The following is a 16,875-nucleotide window of genomic DNA, read 5'->3' on the forward strand; positions in this document are numbered from 1 at the left end:
GTGAGAAACAAAAAAATAGCATTTGCTAGCCTTCCTCAAATTATTTACAAAACAAATATTTGGAATTTATCATGTTGTGCCACAACAAATAAGATGAAATCAAATGAGTAGCTGTCCTTTTTTCCCCATTAGAATGAAATGCGTTCTGTGTCTTTGCATTACCTCTTAATCCTTTTGCAAAGTGCTCAATGGTATTCGCATCTCATTATTTCCAACCTGGTTATGTTTCTTTCTGTGTTATATTCCCCGGAAAAATTTAATCTTCCTGAAGCACAACTCTGATCCTTTTATCTTCGGCCCCGAAACTCCAAATATCCATTATTATTATTTTTATTTATTTATTTATTTATTTACTTACTTACTTATTTATTTTTGCTGAATTGAATAGAATCACTCTTCCCTGGTTATCATGATAAAAGAACCTCATAAGAGAACTCCAACTTACCTTTCCACATTCATCTAGTACTATGACTCATTCCTACATTTATGCCTCCACTCCAGATAAACCAAGCTTTTGATTTCCTAATTTGGGTCTTTTGGACCAATCTTTTCCTTGCTGAAGCTGTTCGATCCACCTAGCTACTTCCCCAACATCCCACCTTGTCATGCCAAAATTTGAGGGCTCCACAAAAATATCATTCACTACATAAAAACTTTCCTAATACTATCACCGTATCAGTTATAACCCCTCCTTATCTTAACTGGCCAAGTATTTTTTAAGCCTCTGACAGCTTTTATCAAACCCATCAGTGATACAGTTACTTGTCAGTCTTACCTCTATAGCTTATAGCACTATGTCTTGCCCATATTTGTGCATGTATTTGTTGAATGGAACCCAAATCACTCATTACTCTTCAAGAAAATACTAGGTCATTCTCTCCTTAATATATTCTCTCCTCCCCTTTTTCTTTTTTTTTTTTTTAAGTTTCATTTTCTCTGATTAGAAAAATAATAATTCAGGTTTCATGAAACAAAAATGTTAGTTCTTGAACTTTTTCAAGTAACTTTCCCCCTTACGTTTCTCATAAAACTATAAGGATCCTAGGCCTGACAATTCTTGCTGATTTGCTGTGTGCCCATCTTACCCAATGCTGACAACCCTCAGCAGACTCACCAAAACTCACTATTCAAAACTAGAGGAACATTTTCAATGTGGGGAATCAATTTAAGAAGTTCACTAGAGTTCCAAGCCTACCTCTGAGATACTGAACTTTAATTATCAATAGTCTCTTTCTTTAAAGCCACCGAAAATGCATTAACTGACATCAATGCCCAACTTCCATCGATGAAGCTAGGAGTAATCGAACTCCGCAAGATTTTCTAACACCACTTTTCTGCAAAGCAACCTGAATTGCCTATTCCTAAGTTTCTAAATATGAATTAGAGATTAAAAATAGCCATTTAAAAAAAGAAAGAAAATAACCATTCATATGGTTACAAAATGGAATAGCAAAAACAGAGCAGCTCCAGACAAGCTAAAAATGATACTTAAATCTCACACCTATATAAATATATGGAATTAATTAAACATTAGCCTAGATTTTTGAGAAAAAAACACTGAAATACCAATAAGTTTTAACTGTTCTCTCTGACCTCACTAACACTTAAATAAAAGCAGAGGCCTAACCATGCACAGTATTAGTTCTGAATGTGTAATTAGTAATGAGTCTTTCTTGCCCAAAACTAATTTCTTTAAGGTTTTGGAGCTACGTAGTCAGCTAATTTGCGTGGTTGATATGCTTGGTCAATATAGGTCAATTAAATTACCTGTTGTATGAGTGAGCGAGCCTCTTCAGAGACACATTCTGGCATGTTCAAAGTAGTGTGAGTATTTATTCCTGCTGGATGGCACTCAACCAGAGTCTGAAACAATCAATCAGGTACACTTCTTATCCCAAGTAACATCATTTCTGTTCCATCACAGGATTTATGGACAGCAAAGTACAGAAAGCTTAACAACCATCTTCACTGGGGGTGTAGTGATCAACACAGCGTCGCCTAAGCAGTTTAGGACAAGGGCCACGAGATACAGAATATCTAACAGAAATGAAGGCAGTCATCAAAATCACATCATAAGCTTAGGCTTCTAGCCCTTTTCCCTTAGTTATACAGCGAACAGCTTATAATAGAAAAGCTAACATTACACAAGAAAACTAAAAAGGGAGTTGGTATCTCTGATTTTTTAATGGTCTTAAAAACCTTCTAAGTTTAGAACTGGTTAATAATAACAATTTCTACATTTATGGCACTTTATGATTTAATTGTATGTGTAGGTGATTTGTAACAATCCACAACAATCTTAAGAGTTCAGCATTACCTGCATATTTACTGTAGAGGACTGACTACTTAGAAAAGTACTACTGCTCATTTCCTCTGTTTTCCTCCCAGGAGGCAATGTGCACAACACTCTATTAAAGTCTATTAACCTCAAACATCTTACTTAAAAGTTATTGATCAGAGGGAGTATAAATTCTGTCCTTAAGCCAGAACAGATAGGAAAAATTTAGTGTTGAGAATAAAGCTAATGTTACCTTTTATATCTACATTAATTTTCTAAAATGAGAATTCCCTCCTGGTTTCCAGCAAGATGTTTAAAACATCCAGAGAATTCTAATACATCCTTACATGAACGTTACAGACTTAACGCCGTCGAAACTGCATCACAGAAAATGGAGAGAAAGAACGTTTCGTCATCTTTCTGCACACTCACACTATGATTTAATGGAATCTGATCGTTTAGTCAATGTAATACAATCCACTTTTTTAAAAAATCTGGAATCTTGATAAACTTCCATTTTTCTGCTTTTCTTTTTTATATCGAAGGTTTCCCTATTTCCTCCCTGATCTAACAACTGAAGGCAAAGGCTAAATGCTCTCAATTTGAAATCCAGGTAGCATCTGGGTAAACTTATTAAATGTCCAGGTCACTGCTCACCTTGCCAGTAAGAAGTTCAAAGAGAACAGCACCCAAACTCCACCAATCACAGGCTTCCGTTTCTTCTGTGATTGCTCCAACCTCTAAACACACCAAAAAAGGTTGATATTAAAATTCCAAAGGTCAATTCAACTTTCAAAATTAACATGTATTAGCAAGGTGACCTTTTTAATGCTGAGAGAGCATATACTAAATACTACTGGGCTTTCAAAATTCCTGAAAGTTACTTATCCCCTTTGGTCACCTACTGTGGTTGCATTTTTTTTTTTTTTTGATGCAGTCATATATTAAACTGAGACATTTGTTCTTTAGTTGATAGAGGGACACCTTCAAGAAGCTACACTTAAAAGTTATATGAATCTACGAGATCAGCATTTTGCTTAATTTTTCAAATTCAAGAAAGTAGAGCCAACTCTACCTCAGGGGTCATTTTTTGTTTTAGAAATAAAGGCTCTAGGTTCAGAAGGAACTTCAAAAATTATTTAAACCAGTAATTATCCTTTTAATTATAGATTAGAAACCAGAGAGGTGAAATGCCTTGTCCAATGTCATATAGTAAATCAGTAGCAGAACTAAAACCTGATTTATAGTACCATCCCTTTCCTACATAATCAATTGTTTTCAACTGAAGAAGGAGCATGTGAAATGCAAATTTACCCATGTTGATATTTAGAAGTACACACAGACAGGTTAAAGCATTAAGCCCCAAAACTACCGGTTAAGGTAAGGGTGTGTTCAGGATACCCACAAATATCAACACAGTTTTCTCTGCGTTGTCCCTGAAGTTCCTGAAATGTAACAGTTTTCAGGTATCACCTTGCAGGTTTCCCCACAACTCGGCAACTGCTCCTCACTTCACCAGTTCTTGTAGGGCTTGTAGCCCTCGTAGCCCTTGGGTCATGCTTGATGCCTTCCTGTCCTTTCCTAAAGACATTCAATTAGTCACCAAGCCTGTCAATGTTTGCCCTTTCACTTCCATTTGGCCAACAAAACATGTTTATTATTCATGTGCAGGGTAACCCACAAATCATAAAAATACTGTTCAAAAGTTTTTAAGTAGTTAGGTTGGAACTTGGAAGTAACTGAAGTGATGCTCACGTGCCCAGCCTTTTAACCAACACTTAGTAAATCTACTGGGGGGAAGAAGCACAAACTCACAAAACAGCTTTAGCTTTAAGTCTTGGAGCAAAGGTCAGGTGGACCAGAAAAAGAAAACAGGGGCGCCTGGGTGGCTCAGTTGACTGGGTACCCAACTTTGGCTCAGGTCATGATCTCATGGTTCATGAGTTCGAGTCTGGTGTTGGGCTCTGTGCTGACAGCTCAGAGCCTGGAACCTGCTTCAGATTCTGTGTCTCTGCCTCTCTCTGCCCCTCCCCCACTCACACTTTGTCTTTCTCTCTCTCAAAAATAAACATTAAAAATTGAAAGAAAAAGAAAACAGAGCCATTCCTATGAAAATACTGAAATTCTTCCTATTCAGCATCTTCGTTCATATCCTGGCACCTACCCTCTTCTTCTGGAACTCAAGTGGTCTGTGGAGAACTACATCCCTTCACACTAGCTCCTGCCCAGGCCTTCCTCTCATGACATGCTCCGTGCCAAATCGCAACCTCCGTCCTCGAACTAGCTGCTCTCAGCCAGGTGGTACAAAGCAAACATAGATATTTAACTACTTGAAATATTGTGTGAATGACCAAAAGTCTCCTAGTCCTCCTGATGCCACGTGCATCTAGGAAATAGCAGCTTGCTTGAAAAACTGAGAACTATTTATCTAACAATAGAGACTTAATTATATATGCATTGTATATATATTTGCATAATGTGTGTATGTGTATGTAAACACACACACACATCAATATGATGGAATACTATTACATGAGCATTTTAAATGATATATTCATGCAAAGTTTAAGCCTATAAGTAAATGGGTATATTAAATTTTAAAAAACAAGCTAGAAAACAATAGAATTCTAATTTTAGAAGTATATGTTTGAAAAAAAGACTAGTGAGAAAATACGACAAAATATTTTAGTGATTTACCTCTGAGGTGGGGAGATGTTTATTTTCATGCTTATACTTATGAACCTGCCTGAACAGCTAGCTAAGTTGTGCATTTGAAAGAGATGACATGAAACCATTCGCCTGTGCTGGTGCAAGAAGATGAAGCTATGCAGGCCAGTCCTCCCTAAGAGTCCGCCTACGTCCTTTCCCCACAGCAGAAATGTATTATATACCAGAGAGAGCAATGGACTAGATATCAGGAGTCCTGGGTTAAGGGCCCTGAGGAATTCACTTGATCTCATCCAGAACAGAGGGTTGGAAGAAGGTTAGATCTGAGGGCCTGTCAGCTAAATTTAGCTCTAAACTCTATGATTTTGATACTCAAGGATTTTCTAAAATAGTGATTCTCTTAAAGGACAACTCCTTGGGAGATCTCATTCAAAGTATTTATGCTGCCTTTCCCAGATTCAAATTCACTGCCCCCACTCATTTCCCAACCTCCCTGTAGAGAGCCTCTGTCACCTTCAGAAGCATGCTCTAGAAACTTTAGGAAGGGTGTAAGTTATTAGAAACTTAAGAAAACTAAAAAAAAAAAAACAAACAAAAATAAACAAACAAGCAAAAAACCCATAGTCTAGTCATCAAATATAACTTTTTGCACATTTCCTTCCAGTCTAAAGCAAGCAATGGACTACATCATTTCCCTGTCCAAAATTCTGAAATGGCTTCTCCCTGACCATTAAGTAACGTTTAGATGCCTTGCTTACTCAGGCATGTATATATCCCGGCCTCCGTAATGAGTCTCAACCTATCATATTCATTCAACCAACATACATAAGCAGTACGAACTAGGCACTATGCTGGGTGCTATTCTTCCACATAACTCCATCAGCTGGCTACATTGCTAAATCATGCGAAACGAAAATCAAGGTTAGCATAGTTAATGGTTTCATTATTTTAGTATCTTTTTGTTCAAGAATTTATTATTCTATGTTCTTCAATCGTATAGTAGGAAGTATATATTTCTTAGTTTTATAAAGGCGCTATCTGTTCACAGCTCAAGACCCAAAATGACTGATCAGCCATCAAGTCTCACATTCCATGTATGAATGTTGCCTTGCTCACAGTAGGCACATATTGCAATAATGACAGTTACAACAATGAAACAGCAGCTAACGTTTATTCACTGCTTACTATGTGTAAGGACTGTTCAACATTTTATGCAAATGATTTTAAATTTCCAAACTTACAGAGAACTTAAGTAAGTTCTTATGGTGACCTTGGAGGAGCAAGAATATTGCATTTGTGTGTCCAGGGAAGAGGCACATCTGACCCAATCAGCTCAAAGAAAATTGTGAAAGTTAATGAGATAGTTTTACAGGGTCTAACAACACACCCTAAGGAGCTCTAGACTAGCGCCACACTCCAAGCCTCTGCTCATGAAGGTTTCCTACTAGAATTGAGCAGAGGGCTGCTGAGGTAAGTCTATGTAATACAATCAATGGCTAACATAATTTATAAAGGCACCTTTTTATTCAGTGAAAAGTCCAAAGTGCCATCGCCAGTGTACCCTACCCAAGTGAAAGCTACCAGGTTATGTCTGTTTCCCGTATCACTGCTGGGAATGTGCACTGGGTGAAATGTACCACTATTGGGGGAAAAGGGGCAATGGGTGGTCCCTGAAGTTACCAGATAAGCATAGTACATCTTCCTGAGCATCAAAGGATTTCATATATGGGGGGAGAGGGGGGTGGAGGAGGGAGGAGGATATTGTTTTACTATTAAGGGAAACACAGATCTATTCAGGGACCACAATGTAAAATTTGCATGGATTTACAAGCTAAAAAGACTTCAGAGAAACTTCAGGATCATATTTCACTCGTCCCCCGGGGTACCCATTCCATACCACCTCTACAGTCAGAGGTACTCGGGTAGAAAAGTTTGAGAGGTACGTCATGAGACAGACAACGTGTATCCCTTTACTGGTTTCTATGAACTTGCTCAACTAAGGACTCTAAAAACTAGGTTCATTAGTTTTATGCTGCTTTGAAATCCCTCTCAATTTTCTGCCAGAGAAAGATAAATAAACAGGTAAATAATGACCAACACACTGCTTCAGATGTGGATTATCACAGTGTTTGGTGGGCCCCAATCTAAGTGAGGCAACACAGGCAGTACAGTACCAAGAGACCCACCCACCCAGGTCCTAAAGCCAATTACTTCCCACTCTTCCCTTGGCTTGCTCTTTCGTCCAGGAGGCACCTGCCAACTTTAGTCTACTTCTTGTGTCCCCCATTTCTTTCTCCATCTGTCCTTGATCTTCCCCTCTTCTTTCTTCCACTGACAGCTGGCTTCTTTTCCTCTCCCCTTACTTCCTCTTTCTTCCCTCCCCTTGGTTGTCAATTGTTCAAGCTTTCTGACTTCAGGTCTAGAGAGACTGCTGACATCCACTCTAAGAAAAACTGCTTCTGAAAGGATGAAGGTGCCTAGGCTGAATGCCATCTTTATTCTGATTGGGCCAGTAAAGAAGGATAACAACTTTGAAAAGGCTTTTTTTTTTTTTTTTTTCATGGAAATCTGGAAATAAAGACACCAAACAGGTTTTAAATCCTCCCCCTTAACAATGCAGCTTGAAGCTCTTCAAAATGACTTTATATTAAGCAGGGATTCATTAATTAATGTGAAACTGACATCATGACCAACTGACCTTGGTTTTCACAGATGACTCTAAAATACAACAAAGAGCTCTGTATTTAGGTAAGATACAAAGAAGAACTTCTTAATGGCCAGGGAATTTATATTATTACAATAACTAGAGTAAGTTCTTGTGGAATTTCTTCTTCAGGATTTTCAAACAGAATTCTCTTTTTCTTTTAATAATCAGGATGCAGGATTTTGGATGCCTCTTTAATATGCTTTAAGGACCAATCATTCTTATATTAAAAAATAATGATATACTCTGAAATTATACTGCCAAAAAGAAGCCTGAGATTGTGTGACTGTCAAAACCATTGTTCTAAAACTGCTGTCCTTGCAAAATCTACACAAAAACTTTCAGTATAAACCAAGAGCACTGATTTATATACAAAACTACATGATGACTACCACAAACACTAGGTGAACAGGCAGGTATATGTACCTAACAAATAAATTTGTGAGGCTGTTTTTAAGTATAAACACAGTGAAGCTTAGAAATCCCTTTAAACTCCTATGTTGAATGTTTTAAATCTCTGGGGGAAAAAAAAACCACAAAAGCATCTTAAAGGATAAATTTACCATTTTTGTGTCAATTTCCAAATATTTGTCCTATTAAAAACCAACGGGTCAAGTTTCTGCACATGCCCTTCCCCTGCTAGGATACTCTGTATTTGCAATTTCCAGGGTGGTAAAATAGTATCTTTATCCTCCACAAGTGCAATACTTACCATAGGCATGAAGCAAAGTGATGGAGGGGAGAACTAAACTATTCCCTAAGAAAATAAACAAATTCTCAGATTATTCCCACAGAAACTCAAAAAGAGATGGTGTTATCAAAGAATCCCAGATTTTTGTCTTTGAGTCAAAGAAATGTATTGTCATTCCACCATTTGACCCTGGCCGAGTATGTCACACTGAGCTTACTCTGAAAATGAGGACAGCCGGGACCTCTAACATTCTTTCTACCTGTAATTTTATGATCCTGAAAAGTGTTTTCAAAAGCACTCACGAGCCTTTCTCAAAACTTCTCCCTCCATTAACCTAAATGCCCAAAGAATGGGATTATGCTAAAATGACTAGCACTCCTCACACTTCCTTCTTTCTATCCACCGTCACCGTCACCGTCACCGCTCTCTTTCCCTAAGAGATCTGGTGACAAACGAATTGCATCAGTGTCACTCAATGTAACCATTCTCATCTTTTAACGTCATGGAGACACAGAATTGGCTCCAGATTAGATTTCAATCCATCGAAAAATTTTTAAGGACATCAAATACGTGAGAACGGTTTTGTAAAATTCTAGAATTCTCATTTTAGCAGTATCGATTCTCACATTCTGACACAATATAGAATCTCATTGATTCATACTAATGATTCGAACTATATTTCACAAGTGAATAAACATGTTTAAATAAAACAATAAAGGTATCACAACATAAAATGTGCTTTGCCTACCTTTGTCTTACTCATGTTTAACACCTCATAGAACACTCTTCAACAAGCCAAGACATTTTTCAGTAAAACAGTGCTGCCTCGGTAACCCTTATTGTCAAAGGGCTTGCTAAAACATACAGTAAGAGAGTTTTACAGCCCTTATGATATTTCCTGAGTCTCCCTCTTATAGTCAAAAATAATAATGTTAATCTGACCCCAAAATAAACCTTGCTCCTGAAAAAATACAGGAGCAAAACAACCAGAGAGCTTGGACTTAAGAAACCATAAAATATCTATACCTACGCGAGAAGTGAAGAAAAAGAAGCCAAGTATGCACTCTCAGACTTGAGGAAACCTGAAAGACACTAGAGAGTGCTCGATTCGGCAGCACATATACCAAAAGACCCTGGAGAGAGCATGCAATCCCAGCATTACTGAAATCACGACATATACCTAAGTACAGGTAGAGAGAGGCCTTGCTTTTTAGGATTACACAGTTTAAACCACACACACGCATTTGCCAAAGACATGACTCAAAAATAAGCAAAGATAATGTTAAGACTCTGCTGGAAATTGTATAGAATTTGAAAAACCTAGAAAGTGCATGTCAAACTCCCACTTTAAATAAAGACCAACCTTTCTACAAAGCTTCACGAAGATGAATCACCTTGCATTTTAAGCAATTTGGTACCCTCAACATCGCAAATTCAGAATTTACTTTTCTTTAAGGGTCTGTAACTATTATACTGCTTGGTCAGTAAGGGAGTCTGACAGTCTACGTTTAGTTCACTGATGGATTTGATAAGGCACGCTTCCAGTCTGAGGCCATCACTTGATCCTGTTCTGTGGTTTCTCACCAAGGGACCCACACAGGTCATGTCACCCTTCCCTGGACCCTTTTACTCACAACACAGTTGCCCAGACCCGCTGCAAAACCCTCCAGACAATTCCACAACCTCCCTCTGGCAGTATGTTCTTCTGTTGCTATCTTCCTTATAGGACACGGTGGGAAATAGGGTAAATTTTCTTAGTAGTTCACATATAGAGAAATTCTATTTTCTTTATTATTTTATTTTCAGAATAAGTATTTAAATATTTCTCCCACTTTCTTAACTATACTTGTTAAATAAACAGAATCTTAGAAGCCTCATTTCTTTTCACTCTCAAAGTTCTAGTAACTGTGGAACTCTTATTAAAAGATCATATAAAACTCAGTAAAAAAGTTGCAATGAAATTGCAACAATTGTTGCAAATAAAGTATTTATGTAATAGTCAAACCAACATTTAGATGCTGGAAGAATCTGTCACATAAATGATACAGCACTTTATCCAAATATCAGAATGATGGAACAATTTTAAAGGCACAGATCCATGCAATAAATTAAAATGATAATCAGTAATAAGCATATTTTGGGGGCAAAGGGAGATACAGTTTTCTAATGCCACAGGGTTTAAAAAAATTATGTTAAATATCTGACTTTAAGGATTCCAATTCTCACTTTTAGAAGAGAAACATAAACAACACAAGTACCTTATTAGCTTTTACGGTAAAAGAGAGATCTTTGGTGAAGAAGACAATATAAAAATTAATTAAGCCACAATGGCCTCCGATAGGAATAGAGAAAAGTGTAAAAAAAAAAAAAATCTGATCTATCATTAGTGACATACTTGGACCAAGGAAAAGAACATCTTTCTTCGGCAATGAGCATTCATGTCAGCTAGGGCATGGAAACATTAGTACTGTGTTCCTACACAGACAGTCTTTCCCTGCAGCATCTGTTGCTAATTGAAAGGGACTAGAATTACAAAATTCTAGTCAATTTCTCTCACCAGCGCTTGCTGTGTATAAAGATTTTCTATGCAGGGGCTGAGCATTAGTCTTCCACTACAGCTGATGACTAAAGAACAAAGAGAAAGAAACACAGAAGAAAGCATTTTTTTTTTTTTTAATCCAACAATATATGGAACTAAATGGCAAGAAGAGAAACAGCTAAGCACATCTTTTGTTAGTTTGGTAAATTACAATTCTGTAAATACAACTATTCACCTGTAAAGGTCTATTAACATTCCAGTTAACCAACTGTATACGTGTTCTGTTTGGGTAGTCTCTTTGTTTACACAGGTCTTCAAAATTAATTATCGATACTATACCAATTATGTCCCTTATTTCTAGCTCCTAGGCACAGTGTCTGGAACACAGGAGGCACTTAATAAATGTTTGTTGAATAAATAGATCCTTCTTGTGTTCTGTGGCACTGCTCATTCAAGGCATTCAAAGCTTCTACTAAGGCCTCATCACATTCATTTTCCTTAAGTTCCATTGAGCACAGAGATCTCCATTCAGTCCTTTCGTACTTTTATATATGGTAGGCTAGAAAGTTTCAAACATTATCTAAAGCACACCCTGGCTGCTGAATGAAACACAGATTAAAGCAGGGTGAGAATGGAGGTCAGTCAGCTGATGACTACAGTAGTCCAGGCAAGAGATGATGGTGGCTTAAAGAGGGTGGTAGAACAGACGCCTTCCAGGGCACTTCTCTGCAGAGCGCAATGGCCGCTACAGTCTGCTCTGACACGGATAACATATGGCCAGGGGAAAAGCTGAAGAGCCCTGGGAGCAGGAAGAAGACAGGATTGGGAAGTAACTCAGGGTTTCCCACGCCCCTGCTCCATGTGAGGAATCCAGGCACACAATCACATGAAATGTGCTACAAATGTGCAAGCTGGCTACAATATCTGGCTGCCAGTCTGGTGAGATAATTAGTATCACTATTGTTTTTAATGTTATCAAAACCAGTGCATCGTAGGACATCTACACTACTTAGTTTTCCCAAGGGTATTTATTATTTTAGATATAGAGACGATTTTTTTAAAGTTTCCTCAAACAAGACAAAATGTTGCAACTGAGAACAAAACTAAAAGCCCTATCAACCATGAGAGTGAAATTTCATTTTAGTTCCAGGTTTGAATTGTTTCTCTAATACCTATAAGCTAAATGATCAAAGTTTAGACATTTAAAGTTTAAAAGTCTGAAGGTGCACAACTGTTCAAAGAGAACACATATTTTAAAGGAAAGAATATGGACAGAAGAAAGGTACTTGCCTAAGGTTTCACATCTCTTAGGCAGATCTTAATTCTCAGAGTAATAGACTAGCTAGAGCCTGGAATTTGCACGTTTGTAGCCTATTATTTCAAAAGAGCATTTTGCTCCTTTTTTTCATATTTTATCCTACTCTAGAAAACGTTGGCTGCCCACTTCTCCATTCTACATTCCATAAAGTCCTCCAACATTGTGCTCCATTGATTATTCAAATGCCACATCTGTTGAGGAGCGTATATGAACTACTTAAAAGTTGTCAGTATCACGTGACTCGAATTCATTAGAATATTATCCAGAGAAGCCTGGTGACAGAGGCCAACACTTTCCAGAGAGAAGAGTCTACGGCAGCTGGGGCTCCGCTCTTCACAGCACCACACGGTGACAGGAGAAGCGTGCTGCCCTACCTCACACACACTAGCTTCCCTGGCTCATCCCAGGCTCTAGCCTTGCTTCCTGCCACCACCTCATTATTAATCCTTTGGTTTTCAGGTATTTTAATTACCTGAAGCCCTGGGCCTGTTGTATTGTGCAGACTTGGGACATAAAGACACATCCCACTCAGAGAATTCAGGCTAGACTTGACAAAATACTTAATTCTGCTTTTCTACCACTACCCAGCTCTGAATTTCTTGTTGTGGGGGTGACCTGGCAACATGTTCTGAGCATCCTGCAATGATCTGCGGAAGTTGGGTCAAAACTCCTTGATTTAACTTGATTCAGCAGTCCAGAGCCAAGAATTACCTGCTGGAGGGAGTTTATAGGTATCATTACACTACCGTCTTCTTGTGAGATAAAATAAGAAGTGGGTAACTACCATATGACTTCTGGTTGACTGATTATAATTATAATTCTGAGCTCTATACAATCTTGCTTACTCTCTCACCCTGCATTTCTAGTAGGGAAAAAAAAAAAAAAAACCAACAGCATGCTCCATTTTCCATTGATCATATCACAACAACTCCATTCTGAATAGCCATCGGGTGTCACAGTGTTACCCAACCAAAGCCATTAAAGTTGATTGATGAGAAAAAGGCTAACTGAAAATTGTGAAAATGACAGATGCAGCTCCCCCCACCACCACTGCTGTTGTCGTGTCAAGTAGGCAGGGCTTCGTGCACTGCTATTAAAGGGGCTCAAGGAACTCCGTTTGCTTTGTCATCCATTTTTTAAAACCTTAGCATTTTTAAACATTTATTTGAGGGTAGCATGTGTGAATAACTGCTCAGAAGGGGTAAGCCCTGGTTACTTCAGGGAGATTCAAACTGACAAGATTTTGCATGGTATAGGACCTGATGACTTGGTCAAAGGAGCTGGCCGATAGCTCTGGTGCATGATGTTTAAGACTCAGCATTATCTCTTCTGTGTTAAGTATCAGAGGCAAAAGATAGTTCTCTTTCTTCTTTATAATAATATACTAGTGAGGCCAAGTAACTGAATAGTTGCCAAAAATCAACTTAGACCTGAAAATCAAAAAGCAATTACAATGCAGCTATTACTCAAAACCACAAGTATCTAGTCTCTTGTTCCTCTTCTAAAAAACAATCTGCCCAAGATAATAAAGAAAAAGGTTTGGAGCAAATAAGAGGTTAAGGTTAACTTCTTTTTAATAATCTAAAGGTTGAGGTGACCCCCCATTCCCCGGTATATCAGGTACTATTACGAAATGTACGGAGATCTTGTATTTCACCTCTTCCGTATGAAAATATTACTAGTTCTTTGACTCTTACAAATTCTCTAGTTCTAATGGATGAAGAATTTCTTTTCATGACAAGAGCTAATGTGCTATTCACTAAGGTGCCAAATAGCAAGGATGGAACATTTTGCTATTACTCAGCCTCATTCCCACTGGTAGAGATAAATCACAATCTGTCCTGATGAGAGAAGTATGATTTCAGAATGGGTCTATTTCAGTATGGAGTGACCTTAACACAGAGGTGAAGGTAACTAGCCCATCACTGGGGGATGTGTGGAGGATCCAAGATACATCCTACCCAGGGACGGATCCCGAGGTTCCAGACCTTCAAGCCAGTATAAAGCAACTCTTTAATCTTTCCATCACGAGGGGTCTGCCTGAACAAGGTAAGATTTGCGTTGACTTGAAGCTCTTTTTGCTTATCCTAATATGACTATACTCATGGCACAAACTTCATCAGTATACAGGGATTAAGTGTATCAGAGAATTTTCCTCAGTGTAAACTTTTCACTATTCTATGGCAAACTTGAAAAGTTACTGGTTCTCCCAAAGAAGATATAGATTCGGTCTTTATGACAATAAGAACTAAAAACAAAGGATTAGAAGTACTTGCTAATTGTTAAAGGAAAATGTTAAAACATCTAATATGTACAAGAGAGTTACTGTTGAAGTTTTGCTGAAGGGTAAATCAAACAAAAGAATCAGTGTTTGAAACATAATGTTTAAATATTAACCACAAATATTTTACTCTCAAAATTATTTCTATAGCTCCCTCTTGCCTTTTTCTTCTTTCTCCTTTGGGAAAAAAATTTTTAAAAGCCTACACCAGGGATACAACCATATTTCCTGGTTAGACCATTATTAGTTCAAACTATGTATCTATATTCATTTGAGTTCTCTCTCAACTTCACATTCCTAAAATAGATCACTCATGCTTGCTGAAGTTACCCAGGACCCAAACATTCTCAGATCCAAATGATTCTTTCTTCTTTAAACAATTTTGTTTGTGGAGAATCTTGGCAATCAAATTTCACCCTACTCAAAAAGTGTCTTGGCTTCTCTCCTCCATATGAAAATACTTTCCATAAATCCCTCATTTCTGCATAATACATATTATATAAATACCTTACAAATGAGTACAGGTATACACTTAGAAAGTCCTCCAAGTGAAATAATTATTTTAACCCTACTAATATTAGACAAGAAATCAGTATGTAACCTTGGGGGAGAAATTCTTGCCTTAATAAAATAAACTTGAATTCTGACTGCATTGTGTGTAAGAACAGTATTAGATGATTTGACATCTGTGATATTTTTTATACCCTACAAATCTATTTGGCTAGTGATAAATTAAGGTCTAGGAAGTCTTAAATAACATGCCCAAGGTCATGCAATGAGTTAACAGCTGATGTGGGACAAATATTGAAGTTTGGTCATTCTTAATTCTGCCTTAATATTCTAAATCTTAAACTTAATGATGGCCTCATGATATTTTAAACCATCCATGGTCTGAGTCCTAGATCTAATTATCAAATACATAACTACGACATAGAGTACCATGCTTAAAAAAGCAACAAATGACATGTAAGACCCATTTATGAAAAAGGGCAGAGGAGACTACCCCCAAAAAATATATTCATAGCCTATTTGATAAAGTCAGGCTAGAAGAGCAAAGGGTGGTAGTAAATAAATGTCATGCTCTAAAACTGAATTTTACAGACAGTTTCAGCATGATTTTTCTATGTTTCACTTTTCACCGTCAGCTGTGAGCTGTTTCCAAGTGTGAAATCGCCTAAGAGAGGAAGCAAAGCTGTCATTTGACATCTGGGAGCGTGGAGATTGGGCTGCAGTAAAAAGCATTTTGGACTTCTTCAATTTACACACATATTCACCTATAAATTCTCAAGTCTGAAAAGTATTCAACGAGAAATATCAATGTAAATTTCAAGCATTTATAAAGGCTCATAGTGGAGTGGAAAATAAAGGTGAAGGACACACTCTGATAGGTACCATATCAACTTGTGAAGACTGGAATGAGAAACTTAAGTGATTCAATTAGCATAATAACAAACATATCAACAATTTTACTCACTTGCCTTAGATTGCATATTAAACTTTCAAATACAGTCTTTTGTGCTTTATATGCTTAATATTAGAGGTTCTATTTCCTAGCTGCTTTTTTTTACGATGAGAGTCAAGACTTAAAAAAATACTGGTAAAAAAAAAAAAATACTTTCTTGACACTTTATTCTTCCTTTATACTTAAAATGCTGCAACAAAAATTTATTCTACATTATGGTAAATCGTTTCAATGATAAAGCACATAAAATCCTTTGTGTGTGGTATACACAGATACAGAAAGAAAATCAGAGTAATGACAAGGAAGTCCTCTAGAGAAGAATAATCAATTTACTCCAGTTTTTATTCTATAACCTCTCACAACGAAAAACAGGAGAACCTGTCTGTAGGGCTCTTAATAAAGTATCTAAAAAGCTCCCAATATGGAAACCAGGCAGTGTTATGTTTATATTCCTATGCTATACCATCTATTCCCACTCCGGGGGTCTGTTTCTTTACTCTCTGTCTTCCTGAACTCTGTCCTGTGTTTCTCTGGTATGAAAGGAACCCATTTACCATGAATGATGTTTATTTAAAATACAACCTTTCTAGAGAATCATCCTAGATAATCTAAGGATACAAAGTGAACCTAAAAGGAATGATTTCTACTTTGAAAACAGGGCTGGGTTTGATCAGTGAATTCGTATTCTCAAGACCCTCTTGATAGGCCTGCAGCTGCAGCCATTTATTTGCTGGCTTTTTCACAGATGTAGACAGAGAAAGCTCATTGGTTTTTGTCTTTTTGTTACTGGACTTGTTTTCCTTAATATAAAAAAAGTGGTAACTTTTTAAAAAAGTTCTTCAGGTCATTGTGGAAACTTGTGAATGTCAGATATCCTTGGTAGTATGCAGTGCTGAAACGACCATGACTTTTTAAAATCTAAGATCGCAAAGTTG

General features: G+C 37.4%; 1 protein-coding gene across 15 annotated transcripts in view; it reads right to left on the bottom strand.

Annotated features, from left to right (window-relative positions):
- The window catches only part of RPS6KC1 (ribosomal protein S6 kinase C1), a 317,521-nt gene that overhangs the window by 148,004 nt on the left and 152,642 nt on the right, over positions 1-16,875 (bottom strand). For all 15 annotated transcript variants that reach the window (XM_078440686.2, XM_078440687.2, XM_078440681.2 and 12 more), the window contains 2 exons: positions 2,936-3,018; positions 1,768-1,863 (listed from right to left, as the gene is read on the bottom strand). In XM_078440686.2, coding sequence (XP_078296812.2) covers positions 1,768-1,863; positions 2,936-3,018 — 179 coding nt within the window. The remainder of the gene's footprint in view (positions 1-1,767; positions 1,864-2,935; positions 3,019-16,875) is intronic.

The sequence above is a fragment of the Panthera onca genome, chromosome F1 (genome assembly GCF_046562875.1).
Source record: "Panthera onca isolate mPanOnc1 chromosome F1, mPanOnc1 haplotype 2, whole genome shotgun sequence".
NCBI classification, from domain to species: domain Eukaryota; kingdom Metazoa; phylum Chordata; class Mammalia; order Carnivora; family Felidae; genus Panthera; species Panthera onca.